At 42.8% G+C, this 22,307-nt stretch overlaps 1 protein-coding gene across 3 annotated transcripts in view; it reads left to right on the top strand.

Moving 5' to 3' along the window:
• RAMP3 (receptor activity modifying protein 3) overlaps window positions 1–22,307 on the top strand; it is a 100,503-nt gene that overhangs the window by 39,235 nt on the left and 38,961 nt on the right. The window contains exons 3-5 of one of the 3 annotated variants that reach the window (XM_053259292.1): window positions 2,633–2,753; window positions 8,447–8,476; window positions 16,301–16,430. In XM_053259292.1, coding sequence (XP_053115267.1) covers window positions 2,633–2,753; window positions 8,447–8,476; window positions 16,301–16,430 — 281 coding nt within the window. Of the gene's footprint in view, window positions 1–2,632; window positions 2,754–6,329; window positions 6,694–8,446; window positions 8,477–16,300; window positions 16,431–22,307 lie in introns of those variants that run through there. The other 2 variants (XM_053259294.1, XM_053259293.1) reach the window with 2 other exon arrangements.

Genomic DNA, 22,307 nt, shown 5'->3' with positions numbered 1-22,307 from the left:
AGGTGGTAGATTGGACTGGTTATATCTTGCCCATATGTGTCTGTCTAGAACTCCTCATTCCCTCTTCCCTCCCTCACAGAGCTTATTCAGAGCTCTTTGCACAAACTCCTCCTTTCAATACTGAAGAAGAGCAGACATGATTGAGGTGAGGAAAATTGGGATTTTCTTTTGTGGGGAGAGAAAGAGGGGAAAATGTTTTAGGGATCTTAGGGACATGAATGTTAGGAAGAAATGAACTGAAGGGGGAATGAAGTATTGTGTGTGGAGGTGAGGAGAAGGGAGAAAGGAGATGAATCTATAAAGAAGGAAAAGAAAATCCAGCACATTTGAGGGAAACCAATGGTAACTAGGATGGGTATTTGTTTTTTTAAAAAATAGGATCCTTCTGGAATCTACTCCAGCATTCTGTTTACAACAGTGGCCAATCTTATGCTTCTGTAAACTTGTAAGTGGAGCATGATTCATGAATTTGTCTTATCTGTTTTTAAAACTGTCTAAGCTTTACCTCACCATAGTAAATTCCATAGTAAATTCCATAAATGCATATATATTATGCATTCTATGAAGACATAAGCCCTGTAAGCACATTAGATTCTGTAATACCCAGCACTCAGATGGGGGATAGGGGGATCTCTCTGGAAATATAGCCTTGGTCTTCCCCTATCTTGGCACAGACTTAGCTAGTGACGGAGGATGAAAGGGGTGGGGAGATTTGTCTCACCCAAACTCTTGTCTCCCTTGCTCTGAGGTTCTTGGTGGCCCTTTTCTCTGTGCTCTCTTAGTAACTTCTCAGGATTCCAGCTTTCACCACAACTTCCTTAACTGTCACATCACTAACCAGCTGTTTAAATGCCTTCCAGCAAGCCTGGCATATCTCATAAGAGTTCAGGATTCTGTCTCGCAAGATCCCGAGCTCACGGGACTCCAGCTTACTCCTTCCCTGCTGGCCCTTTTTCTGAATTTGCAAGTGCTTGCTTGGCTTGGCACCTGCTCTCCCATCTCTCCAGGCTCTGCCCTGCCTCCCAAGTAGCCACCCCTTCTTGTCACTGCAGCCGAGCCCATCTGGGAATCATTTGGCTGCCACAGGAGCTCAATAGATCTAGTGGCACACAATCTGTGTGCGGTGCACACATGATTGTTGAACTGTATGTGTGTACATTATTAACATGCTAAGTTAATACAGGAGCTCCTTTTCTCATATTATGTCCAGCTCAGTTCGGTATGTGTTCAGTGTACGTACATTACAGATCTGTATACATGTACAATTATTTATAAATCTCAGGGCACATGCGACAGTACACTTTCTCTCTGTGCCTTGCATTTGAGGGGGCCTGTATTCATGCACACTTTTAAAATGAACACTTGTATATTCATTGACACAAAACATATTCATATATATAGACATATGTGCACATGTACAAACTAATGGCTGAATAGGTTTGGTACAGGAGTATATGTGTTTTATAATATATATTTTTAGGGGTTAAGTTCTTGTGTTCTTTCAAATGAACACATGTACAGTTATTCCAATGCACACATGGGTGTGTGTGGAAGCTGTAAGCACATACAACATAATGAGGTAATACACAGAATCAGCAAAAGTGAGGTTGGAGGCAGTTAACCCAGCTATTTCTGATCATACCGTGTCTGAACTAGCCTGTCCAGATCTGGGTATCCTTTCTTCTCTACTTAGATCTTTACCAAGGTTGTAGGGAAAGAGAAACCCTTGTACTTCGTTTCATCACTTGTGTGCAGAATTCACCACTGGTTCAACATGGTTCCCAGGCAGCTGGCGGCCATCTTTATGATACAGTTCTGTGGCTAGAAAGGCCAATCAGAGAAGAGCTGCTGCTGTACTGAGGGTTGCCTCAGTACCATCTCGAAAAGACCATATTACTCCTATATTACAGGAGTTGCACTGGCTGCCAATAAGTTTCTGGGCAAATAAAAGTGCTGGTTATAACCTATAAAGCCCTAAACAGCTTAGGCCCACGGTATTTAAGAGAGCGTCTTCTTCTGCATGATCCCCATCGTTCACTGCGTACACCAGGGGAGGCTCATCTGTGGCTACCTTCATGTTGTCTGGTGGCCAACCAGGGACGGGCCTTCTCTGTTGTCGCCCCGAGACTTTGGAACACGCTTCCTGTGGGAATAAGAGTCTCCCCATCTCTAACAGCTTTTAAAAAGTGTCTAAAGACTCATCTTTTTACCCAGGCTTTTTAGCTTTTGTAACTTGTTAAACTTTGTATTGTTTATTGATTTGTTTTAAACTGTTTTTAGTATTTAATTGATTTTAATGTTTTGTTTTTGTTTGTTGTGAACAAACAGTATAAAAATGTGCTAAATAATAAAATAATGTGCACACAGTGCATGCAGGGATATTACTGGAGGACTCTGCTCCTTTTTCCCATACCAGAGAGCGCCCGGCTGCCTCCATCGTCTGTGGGGTGAGTGACCAAAGCCAAACAGAGGTACTGTTCATCAGTGGGGATCAGGGTATGGGCTCTTCCCTCCCACAAATCACCCCCAGAAGATCATGTCAAATACATTAACATATGAATAGCTGTGTGCAGCATTGCTTTGTGAGCCTGTCTGAATTGATTTTTCTTTTGTTTCTGCAAATACACTATAGGAAGTTTGTTGGGGGCCTAATTTAGACCATAGATCTAAAGGAGTGGTAATTCTTGGAAGGAGGAATAATTTGGGAGGAATTGGTGTTTGGATCAGAGCACATCTCTCATACAAGATCTTGGGCAAGTTACTGTTCTGCTTTATTTGTTTTATTTATAAGGAAATAATTTACTTGCTTTGTTTATGTATAGAATTTATATCCCTCTTCTGACACACAAATCATTAAAGTGGCTAGCAATATAAAAACACAACAAACGGTCAATAACAGCAGTGAGCAAATAGCAGTAATGCAAATATAAAATCAAGCATCAGAAACACCAGAATAGAAAAAGCAATTAAAAGATCCGAGAGCATTAAATAGTATTTGCTTGGCTAAGTGTGCTAAGGCAAAGTGTGCCAATTGAAAAGGCCCATTCTGTAATCATCACCTGCCTCGCCTTGCACCCAGAGAAGGACTTTCTGATGAAGATAATAATGGCTGGCTGGCTGGATAATCTCTCCTTATTAGTACATCTTCTGTAAAATGGGAGTTGCAGCAGCAAATGAAGGAGGCAAAGGAGTGATTCAGTGTTTGTGGCTCAGACTCCACCTCTGCCTTATACTCAATTTGAAGATTTCATCTAGCCAAATTCTCTGTTTCCAGCAGGGGCCAACCAAATGTCTCTGAGAAGCTTACCAGCAGGGCATGTCAGCAACCACATTACTTTGTTGTTTGTGACCTCAGTCACTCATGCCTTGGTAACATTCAGATTGGACTACTGCAATGCACTCTATGTGGGACTGCCCTTGAAGATGGTTCAGAAGCTTCAGTCGGTTCACAATGCTGCAGCAGGGATGCTGCATGTGGATGTGGGCACAAGTGGCTTCATGAGGGCCACACTCATCCTGTGGCAGCTTCATTGGTTACTGATCCACTTCTAGACTAGATTAAAGGTGCTGGTCTTGACCTTTAAAGCTGTACATGGTTTGGGGCCAGGGTACCTGTCAGACTGCATTCACCTATATGAACCTGCCAGGGCCCTCCGCTCAGAAATGTTCTAATGTGGAGATTCTATTAGCGATCATAGCTGGGAGGAGCTTCCATGTAAGGTAGGAAGAACTTTGTGCCTGTGTAGCTAAGGACTGATGTGAATGGGTGTGGTTTGACAGAATTGTTGGAACTTGTAGCACATGCCTCCATTTTTGGAGGTATCAGTCCCCCCTGCTGTTAACAATAACAAGCATTTTGTTCTCTTGATAGTGCTGGCTTAATCCTGCTTTCCCTCCAGCCTATCTATTTAATTGTAAACCGCCCTGAGCCAGCTCGGAAGGGCGGTATAAAAATCGAATAAATAAATAAAAAATAAATATCATCACCTCTACTGCCACCATAAGGGGTGACTCTAGAATAGCTAGTTTGGGGGAGCAAAGAACCATGAAGATTTTGCTGCACACTAAATACTTATAGATGAAAAGCAATTAATGTGTCTCCTACCTACCTGGCTGCATTGGCTTCTGCATACCTGCCAACATGTCCCTATTTCCCCATTCACCTTGATGGGGAAATAGAGACATGTTGGCAGGTGTGCTTCTGCAGCTTTTTCTGGGATGAAATGATTGAGGCATCTTTAAACAATGGAGGCCTTTTAAAATAATTAATTCAAGCCATAGGACCACAATGTACTAGGACTATATTGACTGACACTTTGCTGGAAAGTTTCAGTCTGCTGGATGGGGAAGCAAAAGGGGGAGCAGGAAATGTCTTGGTGGGACCCTCCACTACCCTTTGCTACCCCTTGGAGTTGTCATGGTCACCAAGTATCCTTACCTTCCCGATGCTACCGCTTTTCTTCCCTTCCGTAATGCAGTATTCCTGCTGTGTGTACCTCTTCCAATATCTGTTCTGCCTCTTTCTCTTCAGCTTTCCATAACTCTTGCTAGCAACCCCTTTAAATTGCTATATCTTTCTATGGAGAATTTTTTAAATGCTCCTGTGGAGCAGTATAGATAAAATTGAGCTTTAGACATCTGGCAATTAACTTGATTTTTTTTAAAAAAGCACTTTAATTAAGAATGTTGAGCTACCTGTTATGATCATTTAGCAAATAGATTGCAGCTGAACTCTCCAGCAGCATAACTGTATTTTAACCTCCTATCTATACTTAATTTAGTTGAATTTAATGGAATCAATCTGTTACTGGATTCTTGTACTGCAATATTAGATTCTACTTTCTGCCTGGTAAATCATGCCTATTACTAAGCAAGGACCTTTAGCTTTCCTTTTTGTCTTTTTAAAGGTTTGTTACGAAATCATGATGATGTCATGAGCTCCAAATACTACAAAGACTTTAGATCTATTAGAAATGTTCTGACTTTTACCTGATTTTATTAAGAATAGTTCTAAAAACAGTTTCCTTTGAGACACTTTCAGTACTACTTTGACGTCATTGAACCAGAAAGTGTTTGCCTGAGCCTTGAACTTGTGCCAAACTAATTTGGAAGGCCTGGTTCTAAGTGGCTTTTCATCATGGTCATAGCAAAATGTCTCTGTACCAGAAAGTGGAAGTGCCCTTTAGTTATGAATGTAACTGATATAATTTAGTATATCAATTATTTTATATTTGAAGGGAATGGTTTAGGATATTAAAGTTCCAGCTGCCACGTTCTATGTATTTCTCCTTTGGCAATATTTTGGGAAGTACTCCACTGTGATCCCCTGGATGTCAGGATTTCTTTCTTTCTTTCTTTTTTTAAAGCTTAACACAGAAAAGTTTTCTTAGAATATATTTAGCATAAAATCAGTTCATCGGATGATCGCTGTCAATTTTCTCTGAAATTATTGCAGTGAAATACCTGAACATTAGAACTCAAATTCATTCAGTAGTGTTTCAAATAAATCATCAATAAAACTGAAATATATTTCAACTGACATCTTCAACAGCTGTAGTTAAAAAGTTGTAAAATTATATATTTTGGCAATATTCTGAGCACATGTATGAGTTCCGTATCTGTCTACAAAAAAGAAAAGCTTTAAAAGAATAGTTGCTTAAAACCCTTGATTGGTATGAATGAGAAAATCTGTTCATTTGAACATATTGGAATCAATATTTCAAACACAAAAGAGCCCTTTTTATATGACCAGGATCCAGAAATACTAAGTCTGTTGAGATGGAGTGAGATCACCCACACTGCTCCTCTGAACTTCCATGCATTCAGTGCCTTTGTGAATAGAGCCTTCAGTCCTGCTTCCCTTCTCAGTGTTTAGTATCTGTAGACATCAACCTGCAAAAGGATTAAACACTTGTTGAAAGTTGCAGATTGCAGGAACATGTATAATTAATATACAATTCCTGCAACACCTTCTTGAGTGCCTTTTCTGGGATCTCGCTTGACGAACTAAGCAGCTTGGGTTATGACTCTGCTATGAAGTTCATCAAGCAACGAATATTGGATGTTGAGTTACTACTTAAAGAAGCTAAAATCTCAAAGGGTGTGTATCTCGGTGATAAGATTTTTAGCTTGGACCCTGCTGCATATCTAAGAAATATTACACTTCCTAAATTCAGACGTGCTCTATCACTAGCACGATTAAACACTGTTCTTGGGTTACCTGCTCAAGAACCACCTGGCTCGCAGCCAAGCCCAGTGGTTCTCACGGTTGCAGAAAATCGGGCTAGCAGAGGCTAGCCCGATTTTCTGCAATCGTGTGAATAGCCTCATTGTATGGAAGTGAGCAAGTGACTTTACTAGCCTATCTCCCTAATGATAACACTTAAATTTATAACACTTAAATTCGTGTTTTTATGTATGCATGTATACACACATGTTCATTCTGATGACATCTAATAACTGCTCTGTATTGCTATTGTGCTGTTTGTATTGCTATATCTGCCCTTCTGCCATGAAATCTGGCATTATGACTGCCATTACCCTCTTCCCTAATGAGCTTCAGAGATAAGCCTCAACTAGAAGCATTTATTGTCCTGAACAAGTTTTCTTTCATATTTGAGGTCTGAAAGGCATCTCTGAGGCTACAGAGAAGAAGTAGAATATCCAGTTCTGAGGCAATTAATTGGATGGAAGGTTAGCCTCAAACAGTGTGACCACAGATTTGGTAGAGGATAGCTGGGGGCTGGCTTTTGAAAGAGGAAAGCTGAGCTGATAGTTGAAAGACACAGGGAGCGGGGTAGGCAGTGGATGTACAGGGAGGATTTTGAAAACCATGGAGAGGGAGACAACTGACCAATGCCTGGCATAGAAGAGTAGTAGAAAGATATAGTACTGGAGACATACCGACATGCTCCATGGAATAATACTTATAAATACCGCTGATAGGGCAAATGTAAAACTGAATATGTCATCATTGCTCTACAAGTTTAAAGGTCACTATCAGATGCTTAAGAATGGATAAATTAGGAATGGATTAAAGGGCATTGTATTCCCAAAAAGGCTCAAGTATTCTATAATTGTGTGAAGATAGTAGAAAGAAGTAAAAATCCATGTCCACGAAAATGAATGGAATTCCAGTACTGACCGGATGGGTTGTTCCCATTGTTTTACTAGGGGAGTTTATTCTGAGTTCTACATTTATTGTTCCTTACTAATGTATTACATTGGGTTCCAGCAATTTTATAAGTATTTTAATAATTTGGGGGGAGCTTTGCATTGTGTTAAATGACAAGCTAGCTTATTTTGTGTCTTATATAACATACTTGGTGCAGTGCAATAGCTTTAAAAAATACTGTTTCTTTTAGCCTGCTTTCCAAAGGGAAAAAGGAACCCCATAAGGGGTACGCAGGGATTCTCACAGCAAGAAGTGAAAAGCCATTTTCCTGGATGTTCATTTCCAGTGTGGCAAGCAGATTCCTCCTAGGGAGGGTCCACTTGCTGGTTGTAGGCTCCCATCCAATGGTGGGGTATGGGTTTGCACTGCAATCACTAATGAGGGGAGTCTCCATGCTGCCCTTTTATAAATGCAGTGATCGTAAGCGACATGCATAATAAACCTCCCCTTCTCTTTATGTTTGCGTGCATAAAACGGAGGTCACTCCACCTGAACAAAAGTGGCAGTCACATGGCTTTGCCAGGCGCCGCCATCCCAGGCAGGTAACAGTTCCCAGAGACACCAGCTGCAATTAATTTGCATGAGATCCGACTTAGGCTCTGGAAACAGCTGCACAGAAATGACACAGCATCAGTTTTTTTGGTGGACCTTTCCTTTAACCACCCAGCCACCAACCCACCGCCCCTACACCCAATTTCTCAGTTGCTGTTCTGCCTCTCTCCCCCAAGACCCATTGCCATCTGGAAGTACCCCTTGCCATCCCGGGGTATCAATAATTGTGCTTGTGCATGACTGTTTAGCTTGGCAGTTCTTGCATAGGCAGTGATGCAAGTAGTGTGAGTAAAATGTCTAGGTCCGGTTGAAGATGAGTGATCAATGCCGAAGAGGCATGATCGCACTGAGCACGAAAGCACTGAGCACGCCCCCACTAACATCGTAGCCAATAGCTGCTGCTTTACTGACATGCTAGTGCCTTGCCCACAGTCTTATGATGCGAGTGGAACGGAACTTGCTGGGAAGTAGCCTGAGCAGATAGGAAGGAGGAGGAGTTCCTCTGTCCAGAAGCTGGAGGTTGCCAAACCACGGTTGATCAATCTGTAGCATGATTCTCAGCTTCACAGATTAACCACAGCTTCGTCTACCCATGGTTTGATGCTATGTCCCAACAGGGCCTATGGATCTAATTTTATGTATTACATTTATCATGGATGTACATAATTTAAATCATTTTGGAATAATAATTCTCTAATAGCTACCTTCTTTTCTTTCTAGTTAATGGTCTAATGACAATTGGATTAGCAGGTAAGTAGTTTAATATTTTTTATTTACATTGTTCTTGTTTATAGTACCTCTTTAACTTTTAAGAGAGATTTATGTTGCCTTCACTAGGCTGTTTTGGTTGTGTGCAGAATAATCAACTGGTACCAGAACACCCTTAAGTGGTGCAGTTAAAAGCTGCTAGTGGGGGCATTTGCAGGGGAGAATGAGCAGGTGTGGGATGGATTAAGCACCCATGCATTTTCTGTCAATTCGTGCCTTAGGGTCTTTTTGACAAAAGGCAGGCTAAACATTGAAAAGCAAATAAATTATTCTCCACTGCAAATATCCCCATCCCCAGATTAGCATCATAAGTGAGAGGTTATTCTGTATTTCCTTCATAATCTTTGGGTTGCAACTAACACATCGAACCTCAAAAATCCTCCCCTTCCCAGTATATAGATCCTTTCCAAGTAAGTGTCCTTGAAAAACTACTTATTTTCCTGCCAAGAATCTGATCCAAAGACACAAACATTTATCATTCAGTTCTTTCCCAGAAAAGTCTCTTCCCTGTTCCAACAAGAGGTGGGAGACATACTCCCCTCTTCTCCAGGCCACATCAGATTGTCTTGGAAGTAAACAGAGCCATTTCCCCAGTAATCAGGAGATAGTTCAACTTGTTTCCAAGCCAATCCTACTTTGGCTGAACCCCTGTATGTGTAGAATATCTGGGTTTGGGCACAGCTGTTTTATTTTCCCAGCAATATTAAGTTGACTTGCACATTCAGCTCACTGCTGAATAGCAGGTATATCAAGCGATGATGATGATGATGTGTGTGTGAATGAGCTATTGCAGAACTTTGATAGCATATCACGTTACCTCAAATGATTTAAAAAATAATTAAAAAAAATTGTCAGTCCACCACATTCAAGTGGCGAGAAATCAAGTGATAAACATGGATGTGTGAACTGGCCCATACAGGTACTTAACTAGTAATGTAAAAGCACAGCCTGTCAAAGATCCTGACCTTCAGAATAAGGCAGGAATAACACCCATCATTGTGTTCTATCTACAAATTATGGTCATGAACAAAATTCTGGGTCAGAAACAAAGATGCCTACAGCCTGATTCAATGTATATTTATTCAGAAGTAAGTATTTCTGTGTTCAGTGTGATTCACTTTCAGGTGAGCATGCATAAAACTATAGCCCAGGTGAACCAAAATATCATTCACTTGAACAATGAAATGGCTTTCATGCAATTCAAGGCACATACTAAATAAACATATGAAATTATGTAATAGTTTTATAGGCTTGAGGAATTATCAGGAATATGCATAACAGAAGACTTAATAAAGGGAATACATAATTGATTATATATGAAAATAGAATCCTAAATTTTTAACAAGATAAATATAGTGTCCCAGTTAATTTTCTGCTTCTTTTTTCTCTTATATGTTACATGCTCCTGTAGTATCAATGGCAGCTAAAACGAAACAATCTTGGTTAAGCTAGTTAAAGTGAAAAGTCTTATGCCCAACTGCCAATCCTGTCTCTTCTAAAGCCAGCAACTGCTTTTTAAGTGCTGCACAGATGTGTTAGGCAGTGGTTCCTGGCATTGACAGGAATGCATATTTATTGCAATGGCCAAACATGAGTGTTTTAATGTAATGCATCTTTTAGAACTTGTCAGCAGGCGCGTAACAACGATAGGGCAAGGGGAGACAGTTGTCTGGGGGCCCCACTGCCTGGAGGGGCCCCCCAGAGGCACCTTATGTGACTCCCCATTGCCCCCTGCCCAGCCCCAAGGCCCCTCAGCCACTTGCCCTGTTCGCCGTCTCTCCAGCTTGTTCTGCTGGCCGGCAATCGAGCAGCAGACACGCTGCAAAGAGCTCCTTTTCTCCCGCCTCTCAGCTGATCGGCGGGTGGGCGGGGCTTCCACGGAGGCCTCCGTGTAGGCCTCTGTGAAGCCTGAACTCTAGTAGGGCCCAAGCCAGCCAGGAAGGAGGAGGCAGCCAGAGTGGCCACCACTGCTCTCTTTAGCAGAAGACCCCCTGCTGCCAGGTAGAGTGTGAACTCCTTTTTGTGGTTACCTTCCCCACCCCCACCCCCACCCGGATATATAGGGATCTGCTTGCCATAGGGCTTTGATATGGGGGGGAGGGACTGAGAAGTCTCTGAATATTTATTTTTAAACAGCTTGGAAAATTTGCTGGCTTAAAAAAAACTATCTAAAAAGCCCTATAAGTGGCTTGTTTCATGGCAGAAAATTACAAAAACTTCTGGAAGAAACAGTATTATATTTATTTTATTCATTCATTTATAAATGCACTTATGTTCAAGTTGTTTTGCAACCCAGAAGGTCTGAGTGAGAACTGTGAAGCATGTCTTCTGCTTTTATTTTATTTTATTTTTCTTGTGTGTGAACTGCTCCCCAATAACTTGCAGGGACTTCAGGGTAAATCTGGCCAACATGTGAATGCAGCACCTCCATTCCAGAGGAGATGTGTGTTAAAGGGCTTTAAAAGCCTCCTGTGAAAAACCTCCTGCAATCAAACTTGACTGAATTTGTTCAGAATTCTGAGAAAATAAACATAGGCTCACCCTGCATGGTTGAAAGTCTCCTTGGCTAATCTGCAGTGAGGGGCCCATTTTAATAATTCATCTTTCTAGTGTGTTCTAGGCATTAAAAGTAAAACAAATGTATAGTACTCAATGTATATCACTGTATATTGTGACGTGTGCGTGTGTGTATTCAGTGAAATGTATTTCCAGACAGCATACTTATTTTGGAATATCAGACTTAAATCCTTGGGGGCCTGGGGTGTGCGGAGGCCCTGGACTTTGAGTGGGGGGGCCCCATTTTAAAATCTTGTCTCTGGGCCCACTCCAACCTTGCTACGCCCCTGCTTGTCAGATTCTTTCTTGGTCTACAGTCCTGCCCAAACCCAGCTGAAATTGATTCATTGCTCCCCCTTCTGCTTTCATTTTAAATAAAATTACTTAGGCAGGCAAAAATAGTTTTGATGAAATCAATATTACTGCACCGTCCAAACGACATATTATAGACATGTGAGTGCTGCCAACCCAGGTCTCCCTGGTAACATGTTGAAGGGGGGGAAAGGGAACAATGTGATATCATTGTTTTCATGTTTTCTTTTGCTTGTGCTACTTCACTGACTGCTGCTTGTAAGGGGCGATGAACCAGTCAAAGGATGATATCAAATTATGCTCTCTTTTGCCCCCAACTACATGTTACCAGGGAGATGAGGGTTAAGGCACTTATGCATCTTCCTGTAATGTACCATTTCAACCTAATCTTTTGCCAAATGTGTATGTTTATCTCTACAGGAATAAAAGGAGGATGCAGGTCAAATGGCAGGTGATCCACATGGTGAACCATTCATATATGCCAGCTCATATGTGCAGATCTGGCTCCCACCATGTGGCTTGCTGCTTCCTATAGAGAACCCACAGTACCCTCTTGCTTGCAAACACAAATATGAGCTGGTTTGTGGCCCCAAAACATTTAGAACAAGGGTAGGCAAGCTTGACTCTCCAACGGTTATGGAACTACATTTCCATCATCCCCAGCCACAACTTATTATGGCTAGAGATGATGGGAGTTGTAGTTCAACTACAGCTTATTCAATTTGTTGTTGAACTACAGCTCCCATCATCCACCTAATGGTGCAGCAGAGAAATGACTTGCCTAGCGAGCAAGAGGTTGCTGGTTCGAATCTCTGCTGGTATGGGAATACCTATATCGGGCAGCAGCGATATAGGAAGGTGCTGAAAAGCATCACCTCACACTGCGTGGGAGGAGGCAATGGTAAACCCCTCCTGTATTCTACCAAAGAAAACCACATGGCTCTGTGGTCACCAGGAGTCGATACCGACTCGAGGGCACAACTTTACTTTACTTTAGGGATGACTAGAGTTGTAGTTTAACAACAACCGGAGAACCAAGGTTGCCTGCTCCAATTTAAGATGTAAAACAAACCTTATATCTTTCATATGTAAACATACAAAGCTTATATGTGATATTAAAGCTGCCATATACTAGATCAGATCCATTTGTCTGCCTAATCCAGTGTTTGCTCTGACTGGATAATATTGATTTCCAGTAATATTGATTTCCAGTTTTTCCCAGCCCAGCTACCCAATATTCTTTTAACTTGATGTGCTGAGACCTTCTGCATATAAAGCATGTGCTCCACAGCTGTGCTGTGGCTCCTCCCAAGTATAAGAGTGTTTTGATCAGCACCCTATGCAGCCACTGTTCATGTCTAATTCAACCCTGACGTACAAATAGGCTAAACCAAGGCCAACCTGAGAACAACTCCTGTCATCCCAGCTACAGTTTATTGAGGTTGGGGATGATGGGTGTTGTAGCCAGCAACAACAACAAAGGGAAAGCCTCAGGTTGACTACCCCTGGGCTAAACAATCATTCTTCGATGTGGTCTCTGTCTTCTAAACATATGGGCTATGCGCCTGCGCAGAGATCTTGTCAGAGTCTAACAAGCTCGATTTCTCCTGCTTTGGGTGGGAACCCTGCCCCCAGTTGCTATATGCGGCTGTGCCACTCCTCATCATCTCAGTCTTTCTTCGTCCACACTTCAGCAAACATGTGGAGTCTTCAGCTCTGCAACGAGTAGGATCAAGGATATCCCTTGTTGTTTTTTCTCCTTGCTTATTCTTTCCTAACCTCTTAATTCTTCTTTCTTTGATTTTTCATGTTGTGGCGTTTTTTCTTTGACATTTTTATTTGATTGGTTCCCCCTTCCTGGACCTCCGATCCCGGCTGGGATGGAGCGTGCTGGTCTGCCGGCCTTTGAAGTGTATGCCGGGCACAAAGAACTTTAAGAAGTATGTCTGCTACAGATTGAAGATCCCTTCCCCCGATACGCACACCGAGTGCCTCTTGTGCTTGGTGGAATCCCACATTGTCAAGACCTGTCCATACTGCCAGAAGTTTACAAAACAGGCTCGCAGGAATAGGGCTTCTTGCTTGTGTGTAGCCCTGTGGGATTCGGCTGTCCATTCAACGGAAGCCTTGTCATTAAAATAGTCATTGAAAATGGCTGCATCTATACCGTCGGACTGTGCAACGTCTGCTGCTCTGGAGACCAAAAACCAGACACTGGTACCGGTATTAACACTGTTGAATGCTTGGCCTTCAATGGATTCGAGTGAAAGGGTGTACTCAGAGGATCTCCTTTCGTATCACCCTCCGGCTGCACTGAAGGCCTCTCTGAACTCTTTGGGATTGGAGGAGGACGAAGACGGAGGAGGAGAATGTCCTGCATTAAAATGGCAGGCAGAAATTACTTCAGAGATCCAGGTCAGCATCTCCCTCGGATCCCCAAAAAGAAAAAGGCAGATGATGTCCCAATATCGGAAGCTGCGGTGCCTAAGAAAACCAAGACGACCTCGGATTGTCCAATGCAAAAATCATTGGTATCGACGCGCCCTGATTCACCTGTAGCGGCAGAGTCATTCAATGTGACCAACGAGCGGACACAGTCTAGTAGAGCATCGGTCGTGATGGATGAGCCAGCGTATTCTTTGTCTGAAGAAGAAGCCTACACTCCACCCAAGCCTGAAGAAGTTGTTTCGTGGTTGCCTAGGCAAGATCGCCCCCTCGACGGCATCGAGAAGATCTCTCCTCATCTTATTGACAGGATCTTCACTGGGAAAATCGGGATTGATATTGAGTACTTGAGTATCGATTCCCTTTATTGGAAGCAGAGTCTTCCTATGGCGCTTGGCAGCAAGATGCTGGATCTTATGATCGATACCAGCCAACTATAGATCGGACTACTCAGACTATACCCAACCTCGTTATGGGTCCCCTTACCTTGAAGACCCTGTGTATGGACAGCTCGTGGCAATGAGGGCTTGGCGTGAGCCCTCCTCACATTCTGAAGGGCAACCATGTTCCCGCTCAACACATCGTTCCCTGTGGGATTGATCTGACCAAAGTGAACCACTTCCATTGATACCAGCATTCCAGCGAGAACCTGTGCCAGCCCAGGGGTGGTCGTCGGACCTTCCAGCTTTGGTACTGGACAATCCCAGTAGCTCACCGCGCTCCCTTTGGGGTCGGTGCCTGCAACACAAGACCAACCTGCACCTCCGGACCCTGCGTATGAGGGCAATGATAGCTCTCCAGACTCTGAGGTTATTTCCATGGGGGTCATCCCCACCCAATATCCATTCAGACTCGAAGCCTGTCTCTCCATCGGAGGATCTCAAACTGTACATAAGAACATAAGAACAACCCTGCTGGATCAGGCCCAAGGCCCATCTAGTCCAGCATCCTGTTTCTCACAGTGGCCCACCAGATGCTGCTGGAAGCCACAGGCAGGAGTTGAGGGCGTTGCCCTCTCTCCTGCCATTACTCCCCTGCAACTGGTTCTCAGAGCCATCCTGCCTTTTGAGACTGGAGGTGGCCCACAGCCTTCTAACTAGTAGCCATTGATGGACCTCTCCTTCATGAAGTTATCCAAACCCCTCTTAAAGCCATCCAGGTTGTTGGCTGTCACTACATCCTGTGGCAGAGAGTTCCACAAGTGGATCACGCATTGTGTGGAAAAAGTACTTCCGTTTGTTGGTCCTAGACCTCCTGGCAATCAATTTCATGGAGTGACCCCTGGTTCTAGTGTTGTGTGAGAGGGAAAAGAATTTCTTTCTCTCCAAATTCTCCAAACCATGCATGATTTTATAGACCTCTATCAGGTCTCCCCGCAGTCATCTTTTTCCTAAGCTAACACGGCCTATGTGGCCCGTATGGCTTCGGCTTTGGGTGTAAACTTGGGCAACCAACAGAAAGGTGAACTGGACCCCTTATTCAGCTTGATCAATTCAGGGGCCAAGGTACCTGCTGCCATGCCCTTAAATCCGGCCCTATCAAAGGTTATGAAAGCCCACTGGAAAAAACATAATACTCTCTCTCAACCAAATCCTTCATCGGCTGCGGAGAAACGGCTACACCATTTGGATGTTTGAAGGGCCTTGTCCTTCTATGTTCAGAGATCTGCTGAGTAGAGAAAGTCTCCCTCCTTGTTTGTTCTATATGATGAGCCACGTAAAGGGCTCCAAGTCTCAGCCCAATCTATGTCCAGGTGGATAGTCTCCACTATTGAACTTTGTTATCAGTTGGCCTATAAGCAGTTGCCTGCTACAGTGAAGGCACACTCTGTTAGGTCCGTGGTGGCCTCTGTGGCCTTTGATCGTGCGGTCCCATTGGACACTATATGTCAAGCAGCTACTTGGGCTTCTCCTCATTCATTCATTTAGCATTATGCCATTGATGTTAGAGCACGTAATGATGCTGTATTTGGCAGGAGTGTCCTGCAGTCTATTTTCAGTTGATTTCGCTTGTCCTGAAATAAATTCTTTCTGGCTGTTTACATGTTGCCTCTTTTTCTTTCCGCCTCCTTGGGTGCTTGCTTGTTATCTGCCCATATGTGTAGAAGACAGAGACCATTTTGAAGAACTACAGGTTATTCTCCTGTAACGTTGGTTCTTCTAGTGGTCTTCTGTACTTCTACATGCCCTCCCATCCTCCCTGCAGGGTTCACTGAAGTTGGACTCTGTGACTGAGGGGATGAGTGGCGCAGCCGCATGTAGTGGCTGGTGGCGGGGTTCCCACCCAAAGAAGGAGAAATTGAGCTTGTTAGATTCCGACAAGGTTTCTGCGCAGGCGCATAGCCCATATGTGTAGAAATACAGATGACCACTAGAAGAACCAACATTACAGGTGAGTAACCTGTAGTTTTCATTGGATTACATTTTAAGTGAGTGTCTTTAAAATACCATGAATATTTGTTTGCTGATTTGAAACAATCTATTTATGCTCTAGGTGCACATCAAAGACATGTCTGCAATGAATCCCTTCTCCTACAAAATTTGCCAATGTGTGGGAAATCCTTTGAAGAGATGATGCACAGAGTGGATTCTAAAAAATGGTGCAATCTAACAGAATTCATCCTGTAAGTTACATTTTTTTTAAAGTTTAAAAAAAAAATAACTTGCCACCGCCACTTTGGGGGCTTGTCTATGGAGGGGGATCTCCAGAGGTTCCCCTTCCCACCTCCAGCCTCCATTTATTCACAAATAGCCCAGTTTGGGCAGTCTTCAGCCCGTTTTGGGCCTCACCTCCATACCAGCGGCCATTTGGGAGGCTGCCACGCATGCCCAATGGGCCTCTGCATGGCTGGGTCATGAACTAGGCTTGAACCGAACTGAACCAGGCAACTCAGTTTTGTGCACACCCCTAGTTCACAGTCTAAAAATAAACACAAAGTAGCAACAGCAATGGGGAGGGACACTGGGCTGAATAGGGACAGTTGCTTTTGTTAAATGTGAGAAAACTGCCATTTTGAAAAGTGCCTCTTTGCCCATTAAGCAGGGGTTGTGTAAGGCATACGTTCAACACATATGTTCCACATAAATCAAAATAATTTAATCCTATATGTGTTTTGGCCATTGGCCATAAATATCTATCTATCTAATCCTATATAATTATGTTTAGAATTAGAGCATAAGCATTAGGAAGAGCGCCTTTCCATTGGCCATTTAACTCTCTTTTGGATGTTGCCAGTGGCTTTTCCACCTTCTTATTACAACCTCTCTCATACAAGTTTATTTATTTATTTTAACATTTATATCCTGCTCTTCCTCCAAGGTACCCAGAGCAGTATGCATGGTTATGTATGTCCTCACAACAATCCTGTGAGATAGGTTAGGATGAGATATAAAAGACTAGTCCAGAGTCACTCATTGAGCTTTGTAGCTGATCAGGGATTTGAATGATCGTCCAGGGATTTGAATGAAGTTCACCATTCTAACCACTACACCATGCTGGCTCTCTTTCTCTCTCTAAGGTGGCACCTACATTCTTTCAAGCAGAGCTCTGAAAATCTGCTCCTAATATTTATTTTATTTTATTTTATTTACATTTATATCCCGCTCTTCCTCCAAGGAGCCCAGAGCAGTGTACTACATACTTGAGTTTCTCCTCACAATAACCCTGTGAAGTAGGTTAGGCTGAGAGAGAAGTGACTGGCCCAGAGTCACCCAGCTAGTATCATGACTGAATGGGGATTTGAACTCGGGTCTTCCCGGTCCTATTCCAGCACTCTAACCACTACACCACGCTGGCTCTACACCACTATACACTGGACTAATAAGAAATAGTGACTATTTAAATGGGATAACGATCTGTAACTTCAGACTTGGAGTTCAGTATGTTTAAGGAACCAACTTCCTCAGTCTTGTGATCTTTCTGTCTTCAGCTGCACTGCTTTATAGTGAAAGCATTATTTCCTTTTTCTGTTGTTAATCTGCTAGCAGAGCTGTATATAAGTTTTTGAATGATGGCTGCAGAAAAATGTTTTAGATTGAGTCCATCACATTCAAACCATTTCATCTTGTTTTATCATCTGTCACATGTTGGCTTTAAAAGTGTAGAACCACCCTTTTCCTCCCTCCCTTTCTCACATACAAGGGATTATGAAGTTATGGCAAACTGTCATACCCTTCTACAACCTGTGAATGTCCTATCTCTTTCTCTGCTTAGGATTCTCAAGAGACAGTCGATAAACATATTTAAAGCTGAGCTGAAAATTTTGGTCGGCAGGAAACTGTTAAGAATTCATTTAATTGGGTAGCTTTATTTTGCTAACTGGCGGGGGGGGGGGGATCTTGTCTGTCCAAAGCGCACACATTCAGATCAAGCATTATTTTTTTAAAAATAAAATAAGTTCTAAGCATCCTTTGAACCTGCCTGAAATGTGCTGACATTTGCTTGGTTCAGCATCTGTGATGTTTATGACCAAGATAAATAACTTAAATAAGTACTCTTTGAAACTGGCTTTAGGTATTAAACCTTCCGTTCTGCCATTTGCCCCCTCCTTCTTGCTGCTTTTCTCCGGTGTTTGCTTTTCTGACTGATCTTTGTATCTTGGACCTTTCGAGCAATTATTTCCCACCTGTCTAGTGTTCTCATCTTATCCTCACGACAACCTTCTAAATGCTTCATAAAACATGCTGTGAACAAGTCTCTGTGTTCAGAAACTTCCAGGTGTCTGTAGCAGCTAATGGTCCGGACAGCTGTGCCAGGCACCAACAGAGCATGCTTGCCTTCTCAGCCCAGGGCCACTGCTGCTCACTCCACTCACTCATTCACTCCCCCTCAAGAAGCACTGGCTGCTTCTGCCAGCAGAGAGGGTCTTTGCAAGTTCCCTTTGCTGCGACTTCCTTGTTTCTCTCTGGTGCCAAAGGAAGCCAGGCATTGCTGGAAGGAGAGTGAAAAGCGGCAGTGCTGAGCTGAGAGGACTGAAAGGAGTTCATCGTGGGTTCCTGGAATAACTGCTATAAGGCACCGAGAGTTTTCCAGACTGGTAGCATAATTGTGTCAGGAAGTGCCTAATGCATCAACGTGCTACTTTCTTAGGATGCATATAATGCACATTAACTGCAAATTGTCAGGAAAAAAAGGCTGAATAATGCCATTGGATGTATGAAAGGCACCGCCTGTTGCCATTCTGGTGTCACTGTGAATGGTTCCCTTGTATGAACTCCCCCCGCATGCACACACACACCCGACAGCCCAAGTGTAGCACAGCTGTGTTCAGTTGCTGTTTGGAAAAGCTCCTGGAGGCTTCTGGAGGCTGGTGTTCAGGCTGCTGTGTGAATCCACCCTGGATGATAGGTCAGGCTGAGAGTGCCTTGCCTAAGGCCAGCCAGTGAGCTTCATACTCACTGGGTGTCCCCTGCTAACTGAGCAAAGAGGCACCTTTTAAAAGTGGCAGTTCTTTTATTTAGCAGGGGGAGAGCAACTGCCCCTCTCCATCCACAACACAGCACCCCTCCAGTGGTTGTGGCTGGTGTTTCGTTTTCAGATCATTTCTTTTTTATGTTTCCAATTAGATTGTGTTTCTTTTTTAGATTGTGAGCCCTTTGGGGAAAGGAAGCCATTATATATATGTATTTAATACATATATTTAAATCGCTTTGGGAACTTTTGGTTGAAAAGCGGTATATAAAGTATTCATACTGAACTTGGAGATCCCCAGTCAAAATCTAATTTTCTTATCTACTAAACTGCACTGCTTTTCATTTACAGTTAATAGGTGCTCTTTTTTCAGCTGATCATATTTCATGTGAGTTGCAGCATGATCAGCTCTGGTAACTACTGCTTTCCAAAAAGTTCATTATCCAAATTATCTTAATTAATGCATCCCTATAGTTTTTCCCTTGGTGGTTAAACACTAAAATGCTTCCAAAAAATCTCAGAGATTTTTGATTGGCTAGCATGACTTTTCTCCCTCGCCCTCTGTTGAACACTGGATGTACTGCAACAGCTTATTCTTCTCTCTTCTTCAGTTCTAACTGTAGATATTTTGACAGTAATGAAAACATGTCTTTTATACCTGAGCTTCTGTACCTTTCCCTGAGCTAAAGAGGAGCCCATTAAGTCATTGCTGAATGACACAGTTGGGCAGTTGTGTTGCATTTTCTGATCATCTGATAAGTCTAGGGAGAGAAAAAAAGAGAGAACTATTTTTCACTTGACTGACCTGAATCCTTAAAAATATTGAAACAACATTTTGCCCAGCGAAGTGACAAACTTGCTGATGTGAAACAGTGATGCATTTCTTGAAAATAAATATAGGGCAAAATAAAGAGAAATTGGAGTACAAGACAACATACAGCAAAGATATGGATACTTGCAGAAAAGATTATATTGTTGAAAACCTATTATTATCTAGGTTTTCTTAAATAATGCATCCCTATGGTTTTCCCCTTGCTAGTTAAACACTAACATGCTTGGTAATGTTCATGCATTACCAGAATTATAATACAGGAGGCCCTCGTTATCCACAGTTTCAACAACCACAGTTTTGCATATCCATGTATGGGTTTTAGAGATTTGGTTTCTTTACCCACAATATAAAAAACAGGTGAAATCCACCTATTCATAGTTCCCAAGTGGCCAGAAATGACTTCTGGTGTCATTTCTGGCCACCATTTTACAGCATGGAGCCATTTTGTGGCTCTTGGGGGAAAGGGGGGGCAAATTTTCACTCAAAATTTGGCTGATTTGGGGGGGCATTGCTGGAGACTTGGAGAGCAAGGCACTGTGACTTTCTGCCCCCCTTGCTTTTTTGGCCCCCTTTTTTGTTGTGAGGAACCTAATGTCATACCTGGGTAGGTCAGGTGTGGCAGGAAGCACACTGTGGGAGCAGGAAAGGCAAAGTCAAACAAGCAGGAGGTCAGGAGCCAGAGATCAGTCTGGTAGGGGCAGGCAAGTCAGAGTCAACAGGCAAAGGGTCAGACGCCAAAGATCAGCCAGTTAGAAGCAGGCAGGGTTGAAGTGAAAACCAAGCAAAGGGTCAGAAGCCAGGGAAACCAAGAACAAGGAGCAGACACAGAACCAAGGCAGCATGCATCCACAACAAAGTTTCTTAAGCAAATGGTGGAGGCAAACTGAGGTCTTAAACACAGAGCCAGCACTGCAGACCCACTCGAGCCTGGAATATCTTGAAGGGGCTTTGCCCTATTTCTTGAGTGCTGGCTGTGGTGTAGCTGGGTGGCTGTTGGTGGGGATTGGGGTGTTTCAGGTCCATGCTTCGACTCAGAGGACACAGGCGAGGGTGTGTTGAGGGGGTCAGCAGGTGCTGGCTTTTCCATTGGTGGGGGTGAGGGCCCCTTGAAGCTTGCCTCATCTTGACTTGCCTCGTCCTCAGTCAGTCAGGCTCAGGGGTCACAACCACTTCACCTCGAGCACCCCTGGTGTCCAGTTCAGGGGTCATGACCCCTTCATCCTGGGATGATTCCGTGTCAGATTCAGGGTTCATGACACCTAACCCCTGGATTCCCATACGGGTAAGGTTTCTTTATTCGTGACTTCCGTATTTGTGCCTATAGGTAAGAACAGAACCCCTGCAAATAAAGAGGGTGTCCTTTATTATCTTTCTACATTGGTCCCAGGGCTGGAGTAATTACTCAGGTTACCATAGCTCAAAAGGATCTGATCTCTGGTCAGAGACAGGGAACTTCATAAGCACTTTTTAGAAATCGAAATCAGATTTATTAAAGGCTAACAGCAGCCAGATTGGTCTCCAGGGTTTCTTGAAGAGACCATATTATGTCAATTTTAAAGCAGTTGTACTGACTGCTGCTATGTTTTTGAGAAAAGTGCAAAGTGCTGGTAATTTCCTTTATAGCGCTAGGACCGGGTTACCTGGGAGAGCATCTTTCTCAAGGAATGTATATAAACAAAAAATAAAACAAAATAAAACTTCTAAACATATGTATATAAACTACAGAAATTATGGTGATATCAAAATATACAAAGGGACAATACCATATATTCCTTAAAACATGTACTTTAAATTTGACTTTAAAAATTCAAACAGTTAAAAGTACAGATATATATATTTATTTATTTTATTTAATACATTTATATACCACCCCAAACCGAAGTCTCGGGGCAGTTCACAATTATAAAACAACAATACAAATTAATAAAACATTAAAATCAATTAAAACTCAAAATGCTGCTTTACAATATTTAAATTACGAAAGTTAAAAGGCCTGGTTGAAAAGATGAGTCTTCAAAGATCTTTTAAAAACCACTAGAGATGGGGAGAGTCTTATGTCAATGGGAAGCGCATTCCAAAGTCTCGGAGTGACAACTGAGAAGGCCCAACCCTGAGTGGCCACCAAACGACTTGAAGGTAGCCACAGACGGGAATATATATATATTCCATAACTCGAAACCTAAGAAATTTTATATAAAAGTAAATGAAGAGACTCAATCCTTAATTCCACTTGACTGCCTCAGAAAGATGTATGTTCTT

This window comes from Hemicordylus capensis, chromosome 6 (genome assembly GCF_027244095.1).
Source record: "Hemicordylus capensis ecotype Gifberg chromosome 6, rHemCap1.1.pri, whole genome shotgun sequence".
NCBI classification, from domain to species: domain Eukaryota; kingdom Metazoa; phylum Chordata; class Lepidosauria; order Squamata; family Cordylidae; genus Hemicordylus; species Hemicordylus capensis.
Note: the sequence above shows the minus strand (reverse complement) of the source record. Positions and strands in the feature narration are given on the sequence as shown.